General features: G+C 56.9%; 1 protein-coding gene across 1 annotated transcript; it reads right to left on the bottom strand.

The window, feature by feature from the left end:
• Positions 1-232: 232 nt before the first annotated feature.
• ACE (angiotensin I converting enzyme) lies at positions 233-17,152 on the bottom strand. Its single transcript, XM_009948357.2, has 25 exons — positions 16,943-17,152; positions 13,398-13,565; positions 11,911-11,998; positions 11,524-11,667; positions 11,087-11,278; positions 10,833-10,930; positions 10,127-10,299; positions 9,609-9,832; positions 8,062-8,206; positions 7,642-7,740; positions 7,286-7,408; positions 6,591-6,802; positions 5,927-6,063; positions 5,468-5,626; positions 4,969-5,056; positions 4,654-4,797; positions 4,232-4,423; positions 3,798-3,895; positions 3,330-3,502; positions 2,667-2,890; positions 2,280-2,424; positions 1,976-2,074; positions 1,432-1,554; positions 683-870; positions 233-429 (listed from the first exon to the last, which is right to left on the bottom strand). The coding sequence occupies exons 1-25, from the start codon at positions 17,150-17,152 to the stop codon at positions 233-235; spliced, it is 3,843 nt and encodes a 1,280-aa protein (XP_009946659.1).
• Between the last annotated feature and the right edge of the window lie 1,765 nt (positions 17,153-18,917).

Genomic DNA, 18,917 nt, shown 5'->3' with positions numbered 1-18,917 from the left:
TGCCTGCCGGTGCCCGAATTTCTCTTTCCCCTGACGCAGACGCTGACAAATAAATAGCTCTTTTCTGCTTTGGCTCTTGCATAGTGAAAAAAAAATCTGACCTGATTGGAGAGAGAAGTCCTGGGCTGTAGAAACCCATGGCTTCGTTGGCAAATGTGCCCATGGCATAGCTGCCAGCCTGGCCAAATGCCCATGCTTGCACCCTGTCCGTGCTCCCCTGCTGATGGTTGCCTTATTTCAGTTCCATTTCTGAGCTGGATTTGAAGGCCTTTCTCCTGGCTGAGAAGAACTTGACGCCCAGGAAGATGGTGGCGATCAGGAAGACGAGTGCCAGGGCGAGCAGGACCCAGCTGCCTGCTGTGGCTTCATGGCTGGCCAGGGACATGCCCAGGAAATCAGTTTGGCTGGAGCCAGCTTGGGTTGAAGTGGCTGGAAAATGGAGAAATGAGGGACATGGTTGGTGTTGGTGGCTCTGGGCTGGGGTGTGGTCTCTTGGTGGTCTGTCTCCTTTAGACTCAGCTCCTTGAGGAATTAAGGAGAAGCATCCAAACACCCTGTGGTATTTGGGATGGCCAAGGAGGCACCAAGACAGCTCCATCCCTTCAATGTACCCCATTCTGGCCCTGGTGAGGGCTGAGCTCTGCCACATCATGGACCTGCTGTTTGGCTGAGCCCTGCATACCTGTGTAAGGAGTCCAGTTGTACTCGGGCCAGCCCAGGACCTCCCCGTTCTTCTCATTCTCCTTCACCAGCCATGTCATGAGCGGCTCAAAGTAGCTCATCAGGGCATCAGCTGACATGTTTGGCTGCCCCGTGATGAGCTCCATGGCTTCAGGCCATGGCTTGCTGAAACCCAGCTTCAGGGCCTCCCTGTGACAGGAGAAATCAGCTCCAGTGGGTTCCCCTTTGCCCTCTTGGCCACCAGCCCTTCCCTTTTCCCCAGGGCTTGGTACTTTTGGTATCAGAAACCCTTTGGAAACTCTTCTGCCAGCCCAGAGCACAGGGAAGGATGTTCGGCTTGGGGGGAAGGAGGGGGGTTACATGGATTAAAGCCCCCCAGTGAATCCAGCCTTATGAAGAGCAGTTCCTGGATGAAAGGGTTAATTTTGCAGGTGCTTTTCTTGAAGCAAGGGGGGTGTTTTCCTTAAGGAACCGGGGCTGAGGAGGAGTAAGAAGGGAGCCTTCCACCTGTCAGGGTCCCAGCTACCATCTAGTGGCTGCTTTTGCAATCACAGCCCCAGAACCCAGCCCAAAGTGCCCCTGCCCAGGGTCCTCCCCTGCCCTCACCCCAGGGCCAGGGACCAGAGCATCCCATGCTGGGGCAGAGAGGGGATGGATGACCAGGGACTGTGTTGCCTCCTGTCTTGCTGAGCTGGCTTTAAGGTATTTGAGGACACAAATGTCTTGGCTCTGCCCTGCCCACACACTTACCCCAAGATCCTCCCAGCCTCCTTGGACTGGTAGATGTCACATGTGTGCAGGGGACCCGTGTGCCTGGCTGCTTCACAGAGAGCCTTGTGGAACTGGAACTGGATCACGAAGCTGACAAAGTACCTGGTGGGGCGGCGGAGAGGGGTGAGGATGTATGAATGGGCCCTACTAATGGCTATGCAAGAGAGGATGTGGCCCCCCTCATCCCCTGGTTGCACCCTTCTCATCTGGAGGAACATCACTGGCTTTGGAGCTCCACCTCCATCAACTTGGTCCAATCTACTGGTGCCATTTCTCCTTTAACATGTGTTTTATGGCTGCCTGGGTGGAAGAGCCGATCCTCCTCAGATAAGGAGAAATTCCCCTAAATCCAGCCTTCCTCTCTGAGACTCTGTCAGGTCCCTGGAGCTGCCCAGCACCCTCAGGGTACTACCACCAAGTATCCCACCAGCCATGAAACAAAGTACCATCACTGGCATCTGAACTGGAGGTCCTGCTTCTGTGTCCAAGTAGTCTCCCTCCTGCCTCAGCCCTGCTTGCTCACCTGATGTAGGGAACGTTGGCAGGGATGTGAAACTTTGCCCCGGGGTCAAAGTCATCTTCAGACCTTGGTGCTGGTGGGCACAAGCCCTGGTACTTCATCCTGGGATGGAGAGGAAGAGTTAGCCCAGCATGGGGAAGAGAAGGTGGGGTAAGCCAGGAGGGGACACAGCGGGGTGTGAGGACAGTGTAGGGCGTTATGTATCCCATTGTGTCCCCTTGCAGCCAACTGGACCACAGGGAGAAAACACCCAGAGGGATGATGGCCAAGGCCCTTGCACCGAAGAGGGGTCTGAATTCAAGCACACCTGAGGTTCCACCACTGCTGGTTATACTCGTCCTCCTTGATCCGCCCATCAAACACCTTCCAGCGCCACTGGTCCATGAGGTACCCGAAGGGCAGGAAGGCGATTTTGTCCAGGGCAATGCTCATCAGGTAGTTAATGTCACTTTCTGCCCAGGGTGGGAAGGTGTGAGCCAGGCAGTGCTGTACCCACCACCTCTCCACCCTGTACGGGTCATTCTGCCCAAGAGTAAGTTGTCCCCACCAGGTCTTGTCCTCTCCACGCATGCAAATGCACTGTGCACATCCCTGACCCCTTCCACCCTGCCCAGCCCATCCTGACCCTCTGCATTTCCAGCTGCCCCCAACAACACCCCCACCTTTGCGGTGTGGTACCCCCCTGCCAGCTCACCTTGGTTGTCTGTGACTTGGTCCAGCAGATTGATGCTGTGCAGGTGTTTGGGGGTAGAGACGGACAAGGCCATGACATCCCCAACGGCCTCATGGAAGCCAGGGTTGGCCCCATCGCGGAATGAGATGGGCTGGTCCATGTACTGCAGGAAGTACTGGACGTGTCCCATCTCGTGATGGACTGTGATTAAGTCATCCATGTTTACCACGGTGCACTGCTTGATCCTGGACCAGGACATGTGGGATGGAGGAGAAGGGAGGGCAGTGCTGGGGTGAAAGCCTCCATGAATGATGACACCCCCTACTTGGCCTCCCTTTCCACATGCCCCCACCCCACGTTCGATGCCAGGCTGGACCGGTTCTACTCCATTGGGTTGGTCACTCTACTTTCTCCTGCATCTCCTGCTGCCCCTGCCCATTCCCTGGCCCTGTTCACTGGATTTTCCATTCTCCATGACAGGGAAGGCATTGATTGCCCTCCATCCACCATGGGGGCTCTTGCTAGCATCTCAGGTACCAGTGGCAATGCCAGAGTGGGGCTGCCACAGCCACAGGGCGAGAGACACTGCGGTGGCATCAGGCCATTTGCCCTTATTCTACCACGATGTTGCTATCTGCCCCAGTGCCATGTCAGCTGGGGCCACCACTTGTTTCCCATAGGCACCTGAAGTCTTTGCGGTTGTAGAAGTCCCAGGCTGAGGCGTGACACACCACCTCCCGCCCATCTGCTGGCTTCTCGATCATGGACTTATCCCAGAACTCCTGTGGCATGGGGATGAGGCCCAGAGAGGTAAAGAAACGGTCCGACTCTTCAAACATCCTCTTGGGTGTCCAACCCTGGGGAGAGAGCAGATGGAGGACCTGGTGAGGGGCAATGGGGGATGCTAGGGGTGCTGGAGGCTGTGGGAAGGATGGGAGGCCAGGGGCAGCCTTGTTCCTCTGGGAAGTGAAGATTTTTAGGGGGCAGCTAGAGCTGGATCCAGCCCTTGGCATACCCAGGTGAGCAGAGAATACAGATGAGGCATGGAGGTTTTTGGCAGCAACAGAGCATTTGGCAACATGGGTGGTGGCGATGGCCAAAGGGTGCTGCGTCCCAAGGGTCTTGCCCAGAGCAGTCTGGAAAAGCACTGACCTGTTGTTTCATGGCTGGGGTGGCATCCACCTTGGTGGCATCTGGGAAAGGTATCACCAGGTCGAAAATGTTGGACCATGACTGGGCCCACATGTTGCCTGGGAAGCACAGAACGACACAAGGTGGGAGTGAGACAGGGAGAGAAAAGCAAAGGCAACGAGTTACTCCCGACTCCTGTGCAGAGTGGATCACCCTGCCTGGTCCCTGCCCTGCCTGCACAAGGGTGATGCAAGCAGGAGCCTGTCTGTGCAGGAGAGGTCGAGTCACACTGAGTGTATTGCCCTTTCCTGGGGCAGACTGGCCTCTGCAGATCCATCTCATGGGGCTTTGGGCCTTTAGCCAGAGCTGAACAGAGACCAGCCTCAACTCTTAGCATGACTTGGAGCAAACTATGCCTGGTGGGAGACACAGCTCTGCTGGAGCAGAGCCCTTACCTAGCAGGTGAGCAGGGATAGGACCCTTCAGGTTTATGTGCTCTGCACCATACTTTTTGTATAGGGCTCGGCGTACGTAGGCATGCAGGTTGAGGTACAGGGGCTGCAGCTGCAGATACAACCTCTCTAGATCTTCCTCGAAGGTAGGTGTCTCATACAGGGATCTCCAGTAGGCCCCATTGTCGGTATAGCCTGTGGCAGGGCAAGAGCAGAAGCTGTCAGACACTGCCCTTCTTGGACCACAGTCTGCCTTGCTGCCCAGGCACCCCAGGTCCCTCCATATCTATGAGACAGGGGATCTCATGGGAGTTGGTGGGACCTCCACACCTTCAATATTTTGGCTCTGAGTTGGACTATCAGCCCACTCCTCTGCTCACAGGATGCTAAGAGCATAGTGGGTCTCTAAGGAGTGGGACACTGACCATTGAGCACGGCTGCCTTGTTGCTCAGTTCCACGTATCGCGTGTAGTTGCTCTTGATGTTCTTCCCAGAAGCATCCCGCCAGCCCTTCCAGGCAAAGAGGAGCTCATCATAGTCCCGTGAGGTGGCCATGATGTCTGTGAGGTCTGAAGGGAGAGCAATGAAGCCAAAGTGATGCTGTTGGATGGGCTGGACTAATGCAATGGTGCTGCTCAGGTGGGAAGGTCCCTTTGTGACCTTTCTCTATGTCCCTATTAAAAATCCCTCTTTTCTGGACCTGTTGAAGGTGACTCACTGGACACCCTGCCAGATCTTACCAGGATCCAGGGGGTGACAGATTTGGTTCTCTCTGCAGACCTTGGCTACGCTGTATGTGGTCTCCATATCTGAGAGAAGGGTGTTGTACTGCAAAGAAAATCAGATCATGTGAGCTGGTTATCCTTGCTCTTGCTTTTCGACAACGTCACAACCCATTGTGGTGTTTTCAAGTGCTTTCCTCTGGTCCCTTCCAAGGCGAAGTGTGACCCCAAATGGAAGCAAAGTGGAGCCCATATAGGAGGGACTGGGGCCAGCAAGCAATGTGCCATTGCCACCCAAGCAGCCAGGCCCCACTGCAGCCTGCGACGGGCAACCTTTGGGTGGAAAATCCTGGAAAAAAGGATCATGGCTTTGTGTAGAATGTACCGAACTATCACCTTGTTCAAGGGCAGGGAGTGGCTGCCCAGTGACACTTCCTAAAAGTGGGGAGAAGCCTGTGTCCCCACACAAGGTAGTGGCAAGGGACACCCCATTCTGCTCTGTCCCCTTGCAGCTCACCTCCTTCAGCTCAGTCTCAGGCAGGGCTGCTCTCTCAATGACACTCAGCTTCTTGAGGATGCGTGTGACACTTTGGTCCTGAAAGTCAGTGGAGTCGAACTGCCTGGCCCTCATGCCATACTCAAGGGTGTGCTTGGACATGGCCAAGTTCTTCTCCAGCTGCAAGACCAGAAGGGGACAGAAGGAGTTACTTCAAGAAGATCCGTGAGACACAGGCCATCCCTAGAAACACCACCTGGCATGCCTTGACTGACAACCTCCCCATGGCTGCCCTTGTGGGTGCCTCATGGCATGATGAGGATTTTCATGGAAAAGGCACCTCCTGGGTGAGAACATTACCCCTTGGCTAGGGACAGAGGCTGCCCTGTTTTTCAGAGCTCATTTGAAATGTGCCCTGGGTACCAGCTGCCTGCCTTGGCTGTTGCCTCTCCCCACACAGTCCCAGGGTTGTTCCCATACCATGATGTCCTTGTTGTGGTCAGTGATGTTGGTGTTGTAGGCCCAGGATGCCTCAGTGTAGGCGTTCCACACTGCCTCAGCTGTGCTGTTATACTCGGACAAGAATGCTTTAGCTTGTGCTTCATCTGCTATTTTGTCTAGAGGAGGAAATAAATGGGCAAAGAGGAGGGGAAGGTCAGGAGAGTCCTTCTCTTTGCAAGAGCACCACCCCATGAAGAAGCCACGGTTGAGCTTTTCCTAGAACTGCAGGTCCACTGAAGGATGCTACAACTTGGGAGCAGGTTGAGCCAAGAAATGGGGGCAGAGGGGCGCTGCTGGTGTGTCGCGTTGGGCAGAGGATGGGATAACAGGACAAGCTGCACGCCCTAGACACTCCCGTGTGAGCAGAAAGGGTGCAGCTGAAAACAGATGACTTGTCACACCATGACTGATGGTGTTACTACAGCAGAAGGGCCACCACTTCAGACAATGATATGTCAAGGGGTTGGCTAATGGCACCTGCTTCCTGGGAAGCAACACCCTGTGTGACTCCACGTGGAGCTGGTTATGTCTCTTTCCTGGCATGGGGACCTCCCTCAGCACTGTCCTGTCTGAGGGTTAGGGAAGTCTCTTGGAAGTCATCTTCCTGCCCCTCCCCAGGCCCAGGATGGAGCTGCAGCCTTACCAATGCCTTCAGGGTAGCCTTCAGGGACAGGGGGACGCCAGTCAAACTCAGGCCAGCCCAGCACCTCATTTGTCTTGTTGTTCTGCTCCTGAAGCCACTCAGTGACAGGTTTGAAGTACTCCAGGAGGGCCCCAGCATCCATCTTATCCGTGCCAGTGAGTTTTGACAGGATTTCCTGCCATGATTTGGAAGACCCAGCTTTCAACACTTCCCTGCAGAGGAGTGGGACAGCAAGAGCCAGCGTGAGGCCAGGGGATGGGTGGGAGAAAAGCGGCGATGGTATCTCAGCATCATGAGAGTTGAAGATGCTGTTCCTGAGTGGGACATGAACCTGGGAACTGCTTCTGAAACCCCCATCTGTCCTGCATATGGGGACTGAGGACTCCTCATCACATATTCATGCGTTTGTTAACAACGCAGGGAGTCAATAGGAACCAAAAGTGTTTTAGTGACCTCTTGTCTGGGTGGGACGTCATGACAGGGACAATAGCAGGACTCTGGTGAGGACCACTCACCCCACCCCAGTGCTTCCATGTATTTCCATCTATCCATCCATCCATCTGCAAAGCTATTTCTCCAGTCATCTCCACAGCCACTTTTCCTTCCTTCCTTTCTTCTTTCCTTCCTTTGCACACCATCAGCTTCCACGCACACATCTGCCCGTGGCGATTGTCCCGACCCAACTCTGTCCCCACCTGAGTTTGTCTCCAGCCTCTTGGGACATGTAGATGTCACAGGTGTGCAGAGGACCGCTGTGGTTGGCTGCCTGGCACAGCGCCTTGTGAAACTGGAACTGGAGGATGAAGCTCACAAAATACCTGCCAAGGAAGCCCATGAAGGTGAGCGCTGGGAACAAAGGGAAGCAGACAAGTCCCAGGGCATGGGGGAGGACACCCGGCCACATGTCAGCTCCCCACCATTTGTGGTGCCAAGCGCTGGATGGTCTCTATGTCTTGTGCAGGGGCAACATGTCCCTGTCCCCGCTCACAGAGCAGAGCCCCCACCCCCCGTGCTCCCCAAGCCTCCAACCCCTTACCAGCACCTCCTCTACCTGATGTAAGGGGTGTTCCCAGGGATGTGGTACTTTGCTCCAGGGTCAAAGTTGCTTTCATTCCTTGAAACCGGAGCACAGATACCCTGGTATTTGGTTCTGTAGGCAGCAGAGAACAAGAGCATGAGCATGGAAATAAGGGTCAAAAGAATAAAGGCAGGGAACATGAAGGGAAGGCACAGTGCTAAAGGAATCTGCACAATTAGAGCATGCTTCCATGTATTTTGATCCATCCACCCATCAGTCCATCTACCCACCCACTCATCTACGCATCCATCCCACCCACTCAACTATCCATTGTTCTCCAGCCATCTCCATGCCTACTTTTCCCTTTTTTCCTTCCTTCCATCTTTCCTGCCTTCCTTCCTTGCACACCCCCAGCTTTCACACCCCCATCCACCCTTGGTAACTGTCCTCTACCTGAGATACCACCAGTCATAGTTGTAACGGTTCGGAGGTGTGCGGCCACTGAACACGTTCCAGCGCCACTGGTCGATGAGGTAGCCGAAGGGCAGGAAGGCGATCTTCTCCAAGGCCATCTTCAGCAGGTAGTTGATATTGCTCTCTGCAGGAAACAGAGCCTGAACCAGGATGGGAAGGAGTCTGGCTGGACAGTGCTGTGGCCACCAGACTTTTTGTGGGCAAGAGGGTGTGCAGATCCGGGTGAGAAATGGTGACAGCATTTCAACACACAATTTTGCTCCCTAGAGAAGGCTATGTAGGACACAGGAGGTTTCTCTAGATACAACTCCTACTTGGGGTAACATGTGCCCTTTTACTGAGTGGGGACAATGGGAGTGAGAAGCATGGTGTCCTCTTGCTTTCAGCCTGGCTCTCGGAGTGAGAAGGTTTTTGGTGAGTGTAACTCTAATGATTCCCTTTTCATACGTCCACCCTGTGATCTCAGGGTGAAAGGGGTTCAATCTGGAGGGCTGTCACACCACTGCAAAGGCCTTCATGATTTAGACTGGTATCAACTCTAGGACAGCCACCACCATATGATGGGGAGCACAGGGGATGGTGACATCTGCCTTCCCCATTGCCTTGAGGAAACCCGGGGAAGGACGGTTGGAGAAGGACCTGCTGGACACCCAACTGAAGCTGTGGGGTCAGAGAGGGGTCGGCAACACTACCCTGAGGGTCTATTGGCTGCCATCACTATGGTGGCATGGCTGCCAAGGCCTGATTAGTTGGGCAGCGATGCCTTGAGGCAGAGACCATCTGCTCCGTGGTGTTTATGCAGCATTGGTCCAATGCTCCTGGCTGCTGTGACGGCCTCCGCGTCATGAAACGTATTTAATGACAAGGCAGGAGGATCCCAGGACTGTCCCTCCTCCACACAGCAGCTGCCTGCAGCAGGAGTCTGCAAATGCTTGGTTTCCTCTGCCGCCGTCTGCTTTGACGTGTTGGCTGAGAGACGTTGGGCGGGGGGGAGAGACTCTTGCCAAGCCGGGCAGTGCCCTGTGGCGACAAGTCCTCCTCCACTGCACTGGCTGGCAGGCAGATTCGTCACCCGCTGACTGTCCTCATGACTGTGCACGTAAGCGCTCAGTGCCACCTCTGCAGAGCTCCTGGGGTGGATGTTTCTTGGCGAGGGAGGGGGGGGAACGCTGGAAAGGTCAAAGCCGATCAAGCACAAAGATGCTGTTTTCAGGTTTGAGGCTCTGATGGAGAAGGGAAGGACACAGACAAGCTCTGGAGAGCATCCCTCCTGCCCTCAGGGGTGAAGAAGGTGGAGCCATGAAGGGTCCTACATGGACCCATGGGGACAAGAACTCCACATAGACCCATGGAGACAAGAAGGGGTTGTGCATGGGTGAAAGGCACACATCAGCCATGTGGTCTTGCCTGCTCTGGGCTGCGTTGCCAGACTGCAGCCCATCCTGGCATGTTCCAAACCCTTCCTGGTGCCGCAGGCAGTGCCTGAACCCTCCAGGCCACCCAGCTGCCCAAGGTGGCTGCCATACCTTCATCCTCAGTGGCAGTGCTGAGGAGACCAATTTTCTTGAGGTGGCTGGGGGTGGAGACAGACAAGGACATGACGTCGCCGATAGCCTCATGGAAGCCAGGGTTGGCCCCGCTGCGGAAGGAGACGGGCTGGTCCTTGTACTGCAGGTAGTACTGGACGTGGCCCATCTCATGATGCACCGTGAACAGCTGCTCCATAGTCACCGTCGTGCACTGTTTGATCCTGCCAGGTGAAAAGGGAGCGTTGCCTGAGCTGAGTGAGGGACCTCACACCGCCTGTGCACCACCTTGATGGGAAGGACCCTCCACAGTCCCTGAGAGGGTGGCAGGACCCCATGGGGTTGGGGAAAGACCCAGTGGAGGGGAAGGCAGGGCAGTGTGGTGACCCAAGACTTTACCCCAGAATATGACAGATTGGACTGCACAGCCGGGCTGGGGGTACCCAAAATGGTGACCACCAAGGGGGTGGAGGAGGATCTTACCCTGTGGCCTTAGGTCCCTGTGTGCCCCCACGCACCTGAAGTCCTTGCGGTTGTAGAAGTCCCAGGCTGAAGCGTGACACACCACCTCCCGCCCATCCGTTGGCTTCTCAAGCATGGACTTCTTCCAAAACTCGGGGGGCATCTTCAGCAGCCCCAGGGAGGTGAAGAACTCGTCCGACACCTGGAACATGTGGGTGGCGTTCCAGCCCTGTTGAGCAGCAGGCAGAAGGTTATGGCTGAGGAAGGAGATGCCCATGCCCTGGACTTTGCCTCTGATGTTCTTTCAGCACTGTGGGGATGAGGTGGGTCTCTCCAAGGGACCATGGTCCTGCCCCTTTCACCCTGATGGGAGTCCTGGCCCCAGAAATGGGGTGAGCATTCCTAAGAACCACTGAACAGTGGTGCTAGCACCCAGCAGGGACAGGAGAGGAGAGCAGGGCTGATGCCTCAGGGGGGCTTGGAGCTCTCTTATGGTATAGACACAGCCCCCAACCCAGGCACTGGGACGGGTCCCACCACACTGTCCTTCCTCTTTGCCCACCCGCTGCCTCTTTGGTCATTGCCTGAGGGGAAGTTGGGGTCATTTCTTTGTCCCTTTCCCCTCCCAGACATGGCTTTTCTGCTGTCCCCTACACAGGTATGGAAAACCACTCACATGGGGTCAATATTATGTGCAAGCCTTGGCCAACACCCCCTGGTTTTGTCCCACTGGTGCCACCAATGAGTCCCTCAGCCCATCACCTGCTGCACCATGGTGTTCGTGACATCAAGGTTGGGCTTCTCAGGGTAAGGGACCATCAGGTCATAGATGTTGTTCCACTGCTGAGCCCACATGTTGCCTGAGGAGAGAAAAGAGCTGGAGCAGAGATGGTGGTATGTCGGGAGGAAGAGAAACACGGTGATATCTGGGACCTCCCTGACCCACCATGGCCCTGCACGTGTCCCCCTGGCCCCACCAGCATCCTGGGCACAGGCTCGAGGGTCCCTCCTCTTACCCAGAAGGTGAGCAGGGATGGGACCCTTCAGGTTGATGTATCTGGGGCCATAGCGGTCATACAGCTTCCTCCTGACGAAGGCGTGCAGGTTGAGATAGAGTGGCTCCAGCTGGTTGTAGAGATGCTCCAGGTCGTTCTCAAAGGAGGCTGAGTCGTACCAGGAGCGCCAGTAGCTGCCCGTGTCCTCAAATCCTGCCAGGGAGGCAGTGATGACTCCCGGCACCAGCCCCCAGGGGCTGCCCCCCACCCAGCCCCAAGAGCTGGTACCAGGGGACAGCAGTAGGATTTTTGCCTTTTCCCCAAAGTGTTGGCACTGGGGAGATGGAAGTTGGCTGCCCAGCTGCATGTGGATGGGGAGAGCCACAGGGGCACCCTGTTGCCCCAGTTCCCAGCCCTGATCCCTAACCACCCCCTGCATCCCCCCATCCTGCTCGTACCATCCATGTGATAGGCCTCGTTGCTCAGCTTCACGAACTCCTCGTACATGGCACGCAGCGGGTTGCCCGCGGCATTGTGCCACCCTTCCCAGGCGTAGAGCAGCTTCTTGTAGCTGCGGGAGGTGGCCATGATGTCCGAGATGTCTGGCACAGAGGGGACAAGTAGGACATGAGAGTGGGGCAGGAGGAAATCACATCCCACAGCAGCTGGGCAGAGGTGCCACCACCATTGCACCAGACCCAAATACCCATCCTCGCCCCAGGACAACCCCGATGAACATCAGTGAGACCTGCCAACGCCAGCCTGCTGGGGATGTGGGGACCAGGATAAACTTGTGGCTGTGGGGTGCTCAGCATGCCACAGGGGCAGAGGGACAAGGGCCGTACCTGGCTCCAGCTCCCAGCAGGTACCGTTGGGCAGGCACACCTTGGCCGTGGAGTAGATTTTGTCCATGTTGCTCAGGATGGTGTTGTACTGCAGGGAAGGAAAAGACATTGGGGCTGGCAGGGGATGGGAATGGCTCTTCAGGAAGGATGCACAGACTTCTCATCTCTGGAGCGTGCGCGCGTGTGTGTTTGGAGGGATGCGGAGGAGGATCGGTGTGTTTACACAGCGCATTTTTGGTGAAATAAGCATGTTATCACCCAGTTTTACACCCTTCACGCAGTGGGAGCAGGGAGGCTCTTTGGGACAGACAAGCCGTGCACAGCCGCCCACTGAACCCTCCCCTGAACACGGTGTGAGCGCTCACGGTGTCCCGGAGTGGAGCTATTTATAAAGCTCTTTGTCAGCGGGGCTGCGGCACAGCCTGTTTATCTAAGCGGGTTAAAAAAAAAATAATAAGAAAAGCAGGAGGAGGAGGGGGATTTATTTCTGTGAACTTCAACAACAGCAAACAATATCAACAGGAGGTTTCCTGGAACCTGCTCAGGGAGCCCATTCCCAGGGAAGGAAATTCCTCTGCTCCGTCCCTCTCTCCACTCCCATCCCTCTGCTCCAGCTGGGCCCAGGGGATAGAGGCAGGGGACAGCGGTGGCTGCAGGATGGAGCTGCCTGGGGACAGGCGAGACGTAGCTGATGTACAGGGAGGAGACGTGATGTTGTCTGTTATGTGGAGAGGGCAGGGATGGGTTTCCTGGAAGGAACTGGGGCCAACACTTCTCCGGAAAAGATTGTATTAGTGGGCTTTGCCAGGGTTTTGGTGGGCAGGGCTGTCAGGGAGCCACGGGCCAGGCTGGAGGGGATGGCAGTGCCAGCATCCCTGTGCTGGCGCAGAGGGAAGAGGCTGCCAGCCTCAGCCTGGGCAATATTTTCATACCCAGAGCCTGAAATCACGTTGTGTTTAGGTAAAAGACCCTGAAACCTCAGAACTGCGATGGGGAAGGCTCAGGATGTCCTGATGTCCCTAGCGTGGAACTGTGTCACCAAGGCACAGCGCTTCTGGGCTCTCAGGGAGGGCTCAGGAGCCAGGTGGCTGCAGTAGCCCTCCTTTTCAGTGGGCTGCATCCCCGAGGAGCTCTGGGGTGGAGGGTTGAGCCAGCTGGCCCCCAGCCATGGGCACAGCCTGGCTGGCCTCCAGGTGATGCCCAAGGCCGGTCCGTGTAAGCAGGAAATCTCTGGTTCTCACTGGGGCAGCTCTGAGATGAGATTAGGTCTGGATAACAGGGCCAGCAGACACCCCACATCCCCAGGAGACAGCACCCCGTCTCCCCACTCCATCACTGTCTTCCCTGTGCAGAGGCCAGGGAGACCCTCCAAAATGCAATGGAGGGGCAGCGGGCTGGGAACAGAGTCTGGAGGTTTGAGCAAAATGCCTTTAAGGGGTTTTGCAGCACCCCAGCAATGCCCAGGGCTTCACTGGCACCTTGCCTACCTGCTCTCTCTTCTCCAGGGGCAGGTTGGAGGGTCCCAGGGTCTGGATGGAGCCAATGATTTTCCTCAGCTGTGGGTCACTGAAGTTGCTCCAGATGCTGCTGTAGAGCTCCTTGGCTTTCTTCCCCCACAGCTCCGTGAAGTTTTGCTCCTCCAGCGATGCCTCAATCTGCACAACAAGGCAGGAGGGACATGGGGACTCAGGACCAGCCCTAGGGACATGCCACCACCCAGGCAACAATTTGGGTTCAGAGCCACAAGGGTTTGTAGGAGCCAGAGGGATGGGACACGAGGTGTCAGGCAGGGCTGTCCCCAATCCGTGACATTCATAGATAGAGACATCAGCTTCCAGCTGAAGCAGCAACGTCTGCAGCCCCTGCTTGCCTGCGGTGCTCCCGGCTAGCACTCGCCAAGGTGGCCTTTGAGGACATTTTGGAGGCATCTCCAGGGTGTTGTGGCCCGGATGGGGTGGGGGTGCTGGGACAGGGCTGTCCATGCCATGCGGGCAGGATGTCTGGGTGCTCCCAGGCTGGCTCTGGCCAGACCCCAGTTTCAGAAGGAGCTCTTAAGTCTGGCTTCATTTTGTTCCTATTCCTGCTGTTGCTCACCTCTGCAGAAGCCCAAAGGAAAACTACAAAGACGCCACATTCTCTTTTCTCCTTCCTTATACCTCCTTGCTAGATCTGTACATTTCTCCTTTGGCTACCTGCAGCCTGTGCCCTGTAAGTGCCATACCTGGATTTCACCTTGTAGAAGGGCACCCATTTGCACCAAGCCCCTGGTTTTGGGTCTCTCACCGTCACCCATCTCCTGCCAGACCTGACCTCCCTTCCCAGGGCCGTGGGATGCCTGGGAGCTGCTTGCACCATGGGGGGTTATTTAGGCAGCTGGAGCTGGGACCAGCCGCCACAATTTTGGAACTGGGTGTATTGCAGGCGGTTGCATCCCAGCCCAGCCAGTGATAGACGTATTTTTGGGAAATACTGATCTTTTGAGAGTGTCCTGGCCCGGGTGATGCGCAGGATGGAATGAGAAGGTGCAGAGTGCCTGTTTGCTGTCCATGTGCTGTCCCAGCATGATTTATGGAGCTCATTAGCTGTTATTCGTGGCATTTTTAGCCTGGCTCCGACAAGCCTGGTTTGTTTTATTTTAATCTTCACATTCCCTCAGCTGGCAGCAGGGAGGGAAGGGAGTTACGGTATGGCAGGGCTGGAGGCTGCCCGGGGCAGGCACCCACACAACTGGGAGACATGAGGGTGGGGATGCTGAAAGTGCTGGGTGCCCCTGGCAGCCCACTGTCAGGCACCCACCGCCTCCCTCGGACATCCCAGCACCCGTAGCATCACTCTGGGTACCAACTGTCCCTGATCCCCTGGCATGCCAGGATGCGCCAGCCCCAAGGACACCCTGCATGGGGGCAAGGTGCTCTTGCATCTCCCCACTAAAGAGGGGATATCTCTACCCCTTGCCAGACCCCGCTGTGGAGCCAGGGGAGCTGTAGGAAGCAGAGTCCAGCTGTGTTTCATCTTCTCCTTGAACAGGCGCCTGTGTTTGGTCAGGCAAATTGTACCCTAAACTCTCCTGACAGCTCCGCTGGAGCGAGCCGAGGCCAGCACTGCTGCCTGAGACCTCCTTGCCACAACCGTGCCCACCAGCCCTGGCCCTTTGCCTTCACTCTCTGTGGGGGGTGCCCCTCTGGGGGGGCTCGAGGCCCCTGGATGCCCACAGCCCCCCAGTCTCCCTACCAAAGCCACCCACCTCAGTCCCTCCCTGCTCCTGATTGCACAGTGAAGATTCAGCAGCGCAGGATACAGCCCAGGGTGCTGGGGCTGCTCTGCCCCAGGCACCCAGAGAAGTCCTGCACCCATGAGCAAACACCATCGCCAGCCTCTTGCCCAGAGCCACACCTTGCAGGAGATGGTACATCTCCCTCTCCCACCGCCGAACTCCCGGTCCTTTCATGGCAGGTCCCGGAGTTGCCCACACCGTGGTGGCCTGGCTCAGCCCCCCTTGTGTTATAGACACAAGCCTGGCCTAAGGCTTCCCCAAATCCTGCAATTTCAACCTTTCAGGTTGTGCTGGCCAGCTGTTAACCCTTTAGTACTCAGTGCCTCCCCATCCCACTGCACACCTCCCTGCTGCCCCATCGGTGGGCTGATCTCAGGAGCTGGACCCCTTCTCTTCCTGGCCTGGCTTGGGAGCCTTGACATCACAGGGAGCTCTTAGCTGTGATCCTTGGGTGTTTATTAACACAGGGTAGGGTGAAAGCTGGCCTGGAAACGCCTCTTGAGAAAAGTCCATGCAAGGTGATTTCCTGGCCCTACGCTTGGACTCAGCACGGCCGGGATGCTCCCACTCTGCCCCAAGGTCCCCGACTGCACCGCAACATCTGCAGCAGAAGCTGGGCGCCTGCCCAGACATTGCATCAGCTCGACAAAAAAAGGCCGAAGGGGCACTTGGGTGCTCTTGGGTGTCCTGCCAAGTTGGCAGCGGCTGGACCTGGCAGCGGTCTCCCCCTTGCGCAGGAAAACGTGTTTCCTTCCTTCTGCAAGGCATGCTGTGTTCTCATCCCTGTGGGATCCAGAGGGGTTCGGGGTTGTATGGCAGCCCTTGGGGTGCGGGGGTGATGCTGGGGTCCCTGAACACATCTATGGGCTTCACCAACCCCTTTGCACCAGTAGCCATATGGGGTGGCAGGTATATCTCCGAGCTGTATGCAGCACTGTGGCCGTGCCCCCCACATCGGGGCAGCCAGCAGCTCCCTGGGCACAACAAGAGCCGGGGAAACCTCCGCAGCCTGCCCACCCACCGTGATTTCCCAGCCCACGCTGAGCACGGGCCTTGCTGCAGCTCACCCAGCTGAGAGCAGCCCCCGGGCTGTTTGAACTCCCCGCCTCCCTAAATCCAGCCTAAGGATATGCAAACCCCCAGCCAAACCTGCACACGCCTGTGGGATGCACGCAGCCCGCCCGTAGCTGGGCTGATGGCAAATTCCCCATAGCCTGGAGTGCTTCCCTGAAGCTCGCTTCATCCCTGTGGGCTGGGGACACAGGGTTGGGGGTTGGCAGCCGTGGTCCTGATGCCACCCTGTTGCTTGGGCACACTTTGGGCTCTCAGTGTCTGCCCCAAACCAAAAGCCCCCAGCGCTGGGATGCAGCAGGGCTCTGGCATGGCACAGGGCTGGGATGTGGTGACACTGGCCAGGGATGGGGACAGGGAGACTTGACACCTGACCCTGGTTTGGGAAGGAGGGGAAGGAAAGTATAACGGTGCTGGGAGGAGAGAACTACCTCTAAAAATAACCCGGAGTCTGCTCTGGGACCAGGGCTGTCGCTCCGGAGCAGAGCCTCTCTGAGGGCCAGTTTGGGGCAAAACCCTGTGGTTCCCGGGCTACAAGTCCCAGCCCTGGTTTGCTATCCTGGGGTGCCAAGACAGGAGCCCACAGGGAGGAAGGGGACCACACCAAGTGTCCCCACCATGCCTCAGCTCCCCCCCAGTCACCGGTGCTGGGGACACCCCCACGGTGGCATCACCCCCATCACCCACCTGCAGAGCAGCATTTTCGGTCGTCAGGTTGGTGTAGTAATCCCAGCTGGCCGAGACGCTCTCGAAGAAGACGAGCTCAGCCGTACTGTTGTAGGCGCTGGCGAAGAGGGCGGCCCCTTCCTCGGTGGGGTCATACTCGGGGGGCTCGAGGCCGGGCTGAAGGGCACCCACCAGGCTCAGCCCCAGCAGCAGCCCCAGCGCTGGGGACATCGCGGCGGGAGCGGAGCACGGAGGGGGCCCCCCCCCCCGTTCGGTGCCTTGCGAGATAGCTTTGCCTCCGCTGACGGCTGCTTATAAGCCGGCAGCCTTCGCACAAACCCTGCCCACCGAGCCTGCCTCCCCTCGCAGATAAGACCGAAGCATTTTGGTCTCCCTTTGGCAGCTCCCGGGCTTGTGGGAAGGAGCAAAGAGCGAGAGCTGCCTTGGGGTGCAAAGTCGCTTTGGCACTTGGCCACGCCGGGAGGGGCTGGGCAGGAGGGAGGGGAGGAGATGAAGGAGACTTGAGGGAAAGGCAGAAAAAAGGAGAAAGGAGGAGATACGCTGGGGTGGACGGGGTGGGCGGGAGGCAGCTCCATCCCTGCAGGGTCCTGGTCCACTCCTGGCTCAGCACAGGGGGGATCCAGCTCAACTAGACCATGGCGCTTGGCTGGACATCCCCTCCCCACGCCAGCATCACATGGTGAACATCCCTCGGCAGCGCCCCAGTCACCCGCCGTGGGGCACGAGGGCGAGCACAGTGGGGAAAGCACTCACTTGGAGGGCAGCCAAGGTCCATGTCCTGCTGCTTCTTGCCAAAGTGACCCCCTTCCCGGCATAACCTCATTTTCCAGAGAAATGGAGTATTTCTGCTGGCTGTGAAGGAAATCCCATCACATCACACCAAGTGTTTTGAACTTGGAGGGATTAGGCTGATGACAAATGAGTAACAAAAAGTTCCTTCAAAATGAAAACCAGACCCGTGTCGGTGGGCTTGATAGTTCCTTTCATTTCTTTTTTTTTTTTTTCTTTTTAATTAACTAAATCCCTTTCCCCCAGGGCCTGGCCGCAGCCCTGGGAGCTGTGCCCAGGCTGAGCTTAGCCCTGGGGTTGGCTGAGCCCATCACCCCTCGTCAGGGCCACCACCCCATGGGGACAGAGCGGACACCTGCCACGGAGGGGAGAGATTTTTGGCGCGGGGACAGAGGGAAACCCCTTGACTTGCTGGCCCCGTTGGACACTGCAGCGCAGCTGGGCACAGCCACAGCCCCTTGATGTGAGCCCATGGGGTGACTCCCCATGGGGTGACTCCCCCATGGGGACAGTGTGACCCCTCGACAAGGGATGAGTGCTCCTGCCAGGGCTGGGGACCCTACGGGGTGTGCAGAGTCATTTTGGAAATAAATAATAAAAAAAGTAATTTAGGAGCCTGCAACCCTCCGATGTCTATGAAACCTTCCAAAAATCACAGTTTCCCACTCTGGCCTACCACCCACCACCTGTGTAGGCTGGTGTGGTACCCAAAAAACCTTCATCCATCCCTCCCCCCCCCCAACCAAGCCCATATAGGTGTGCAAACAGCACCGGCACCGCCTGCAAGCCTGGACATCACTGATCCAGGGGTGAAATCATCATCTGCCTGCAGCCCCCCTTGCTGACCCCTTTCACCACCAGCCGCAGGTCTCTGGAAACTCTAAATTACTGGGAAGCTGGAAAAAAATGGTTGGTTTGGCTCCAGTTTGGCCGGTGACCAAATGCCGATGAATGGAGATTTCCTGCGCCCCGCCAGCCTCTGCTCCCAGCTGCACTGGGGAGGGGTTTTCCCGGCTCCAGGGCGTTGCAGCGCAGCCTTCGGCACTGGTGGGGGTCTCGGGTGAGCGGCATGGATGAAACAGGCTCTGCAACCTCAGCGTGGTGCTGGTATCTGGAAATCCCAGCAAGGAAGGCCTTTTCCAAGGTTGGTGTTTCCGATGGGTGACGCTGCAGGGGAAGAGCAGCT

The sequence above is a fragment of the Leptosomus discolor genome, chromosome 25 (assembly GCF_034619465.1).
Source record: "Leptosomus discolor isolate bLepDis1 chromosome 25, bLepDis1.hap2, whole genome shotgun sequence".
NCBI lineage: Eukaryota > Metazoa > Chordata > Aves > Leptosomiformes > Leptosomidae > Leptosomus > Leptosomus discolor.
The sequence above is the reverse complement of the archived record's forward strand: the minus strand, read 5'-3'. Positions and strand labels throughout refer to the sequence as shown.

Coding starts and splice junctions, on each gene's coding strand:
- ACE (XM_009948357.2), bottom strand. CDS start 17,152: ATGTCCCCAGCGCTGGGGCTGCTGCTGGGGCTGAGCCTGGTGGGTGCC. Junction 13,566..16,942: donor CCGAAAATGCTGCTCTGCAG/GTGGGTGATGGG, acceptor CTTGTTGTGCAG/ATTGAGGCATCGCTGGAGGA. Junction 4,798..4,968: donor CTGTCACCCCCTGGATCCTG/GTAAGATCTGGC, acceptor CTCTCCCTTCAG/ACCTCACAGACATCATGGCC.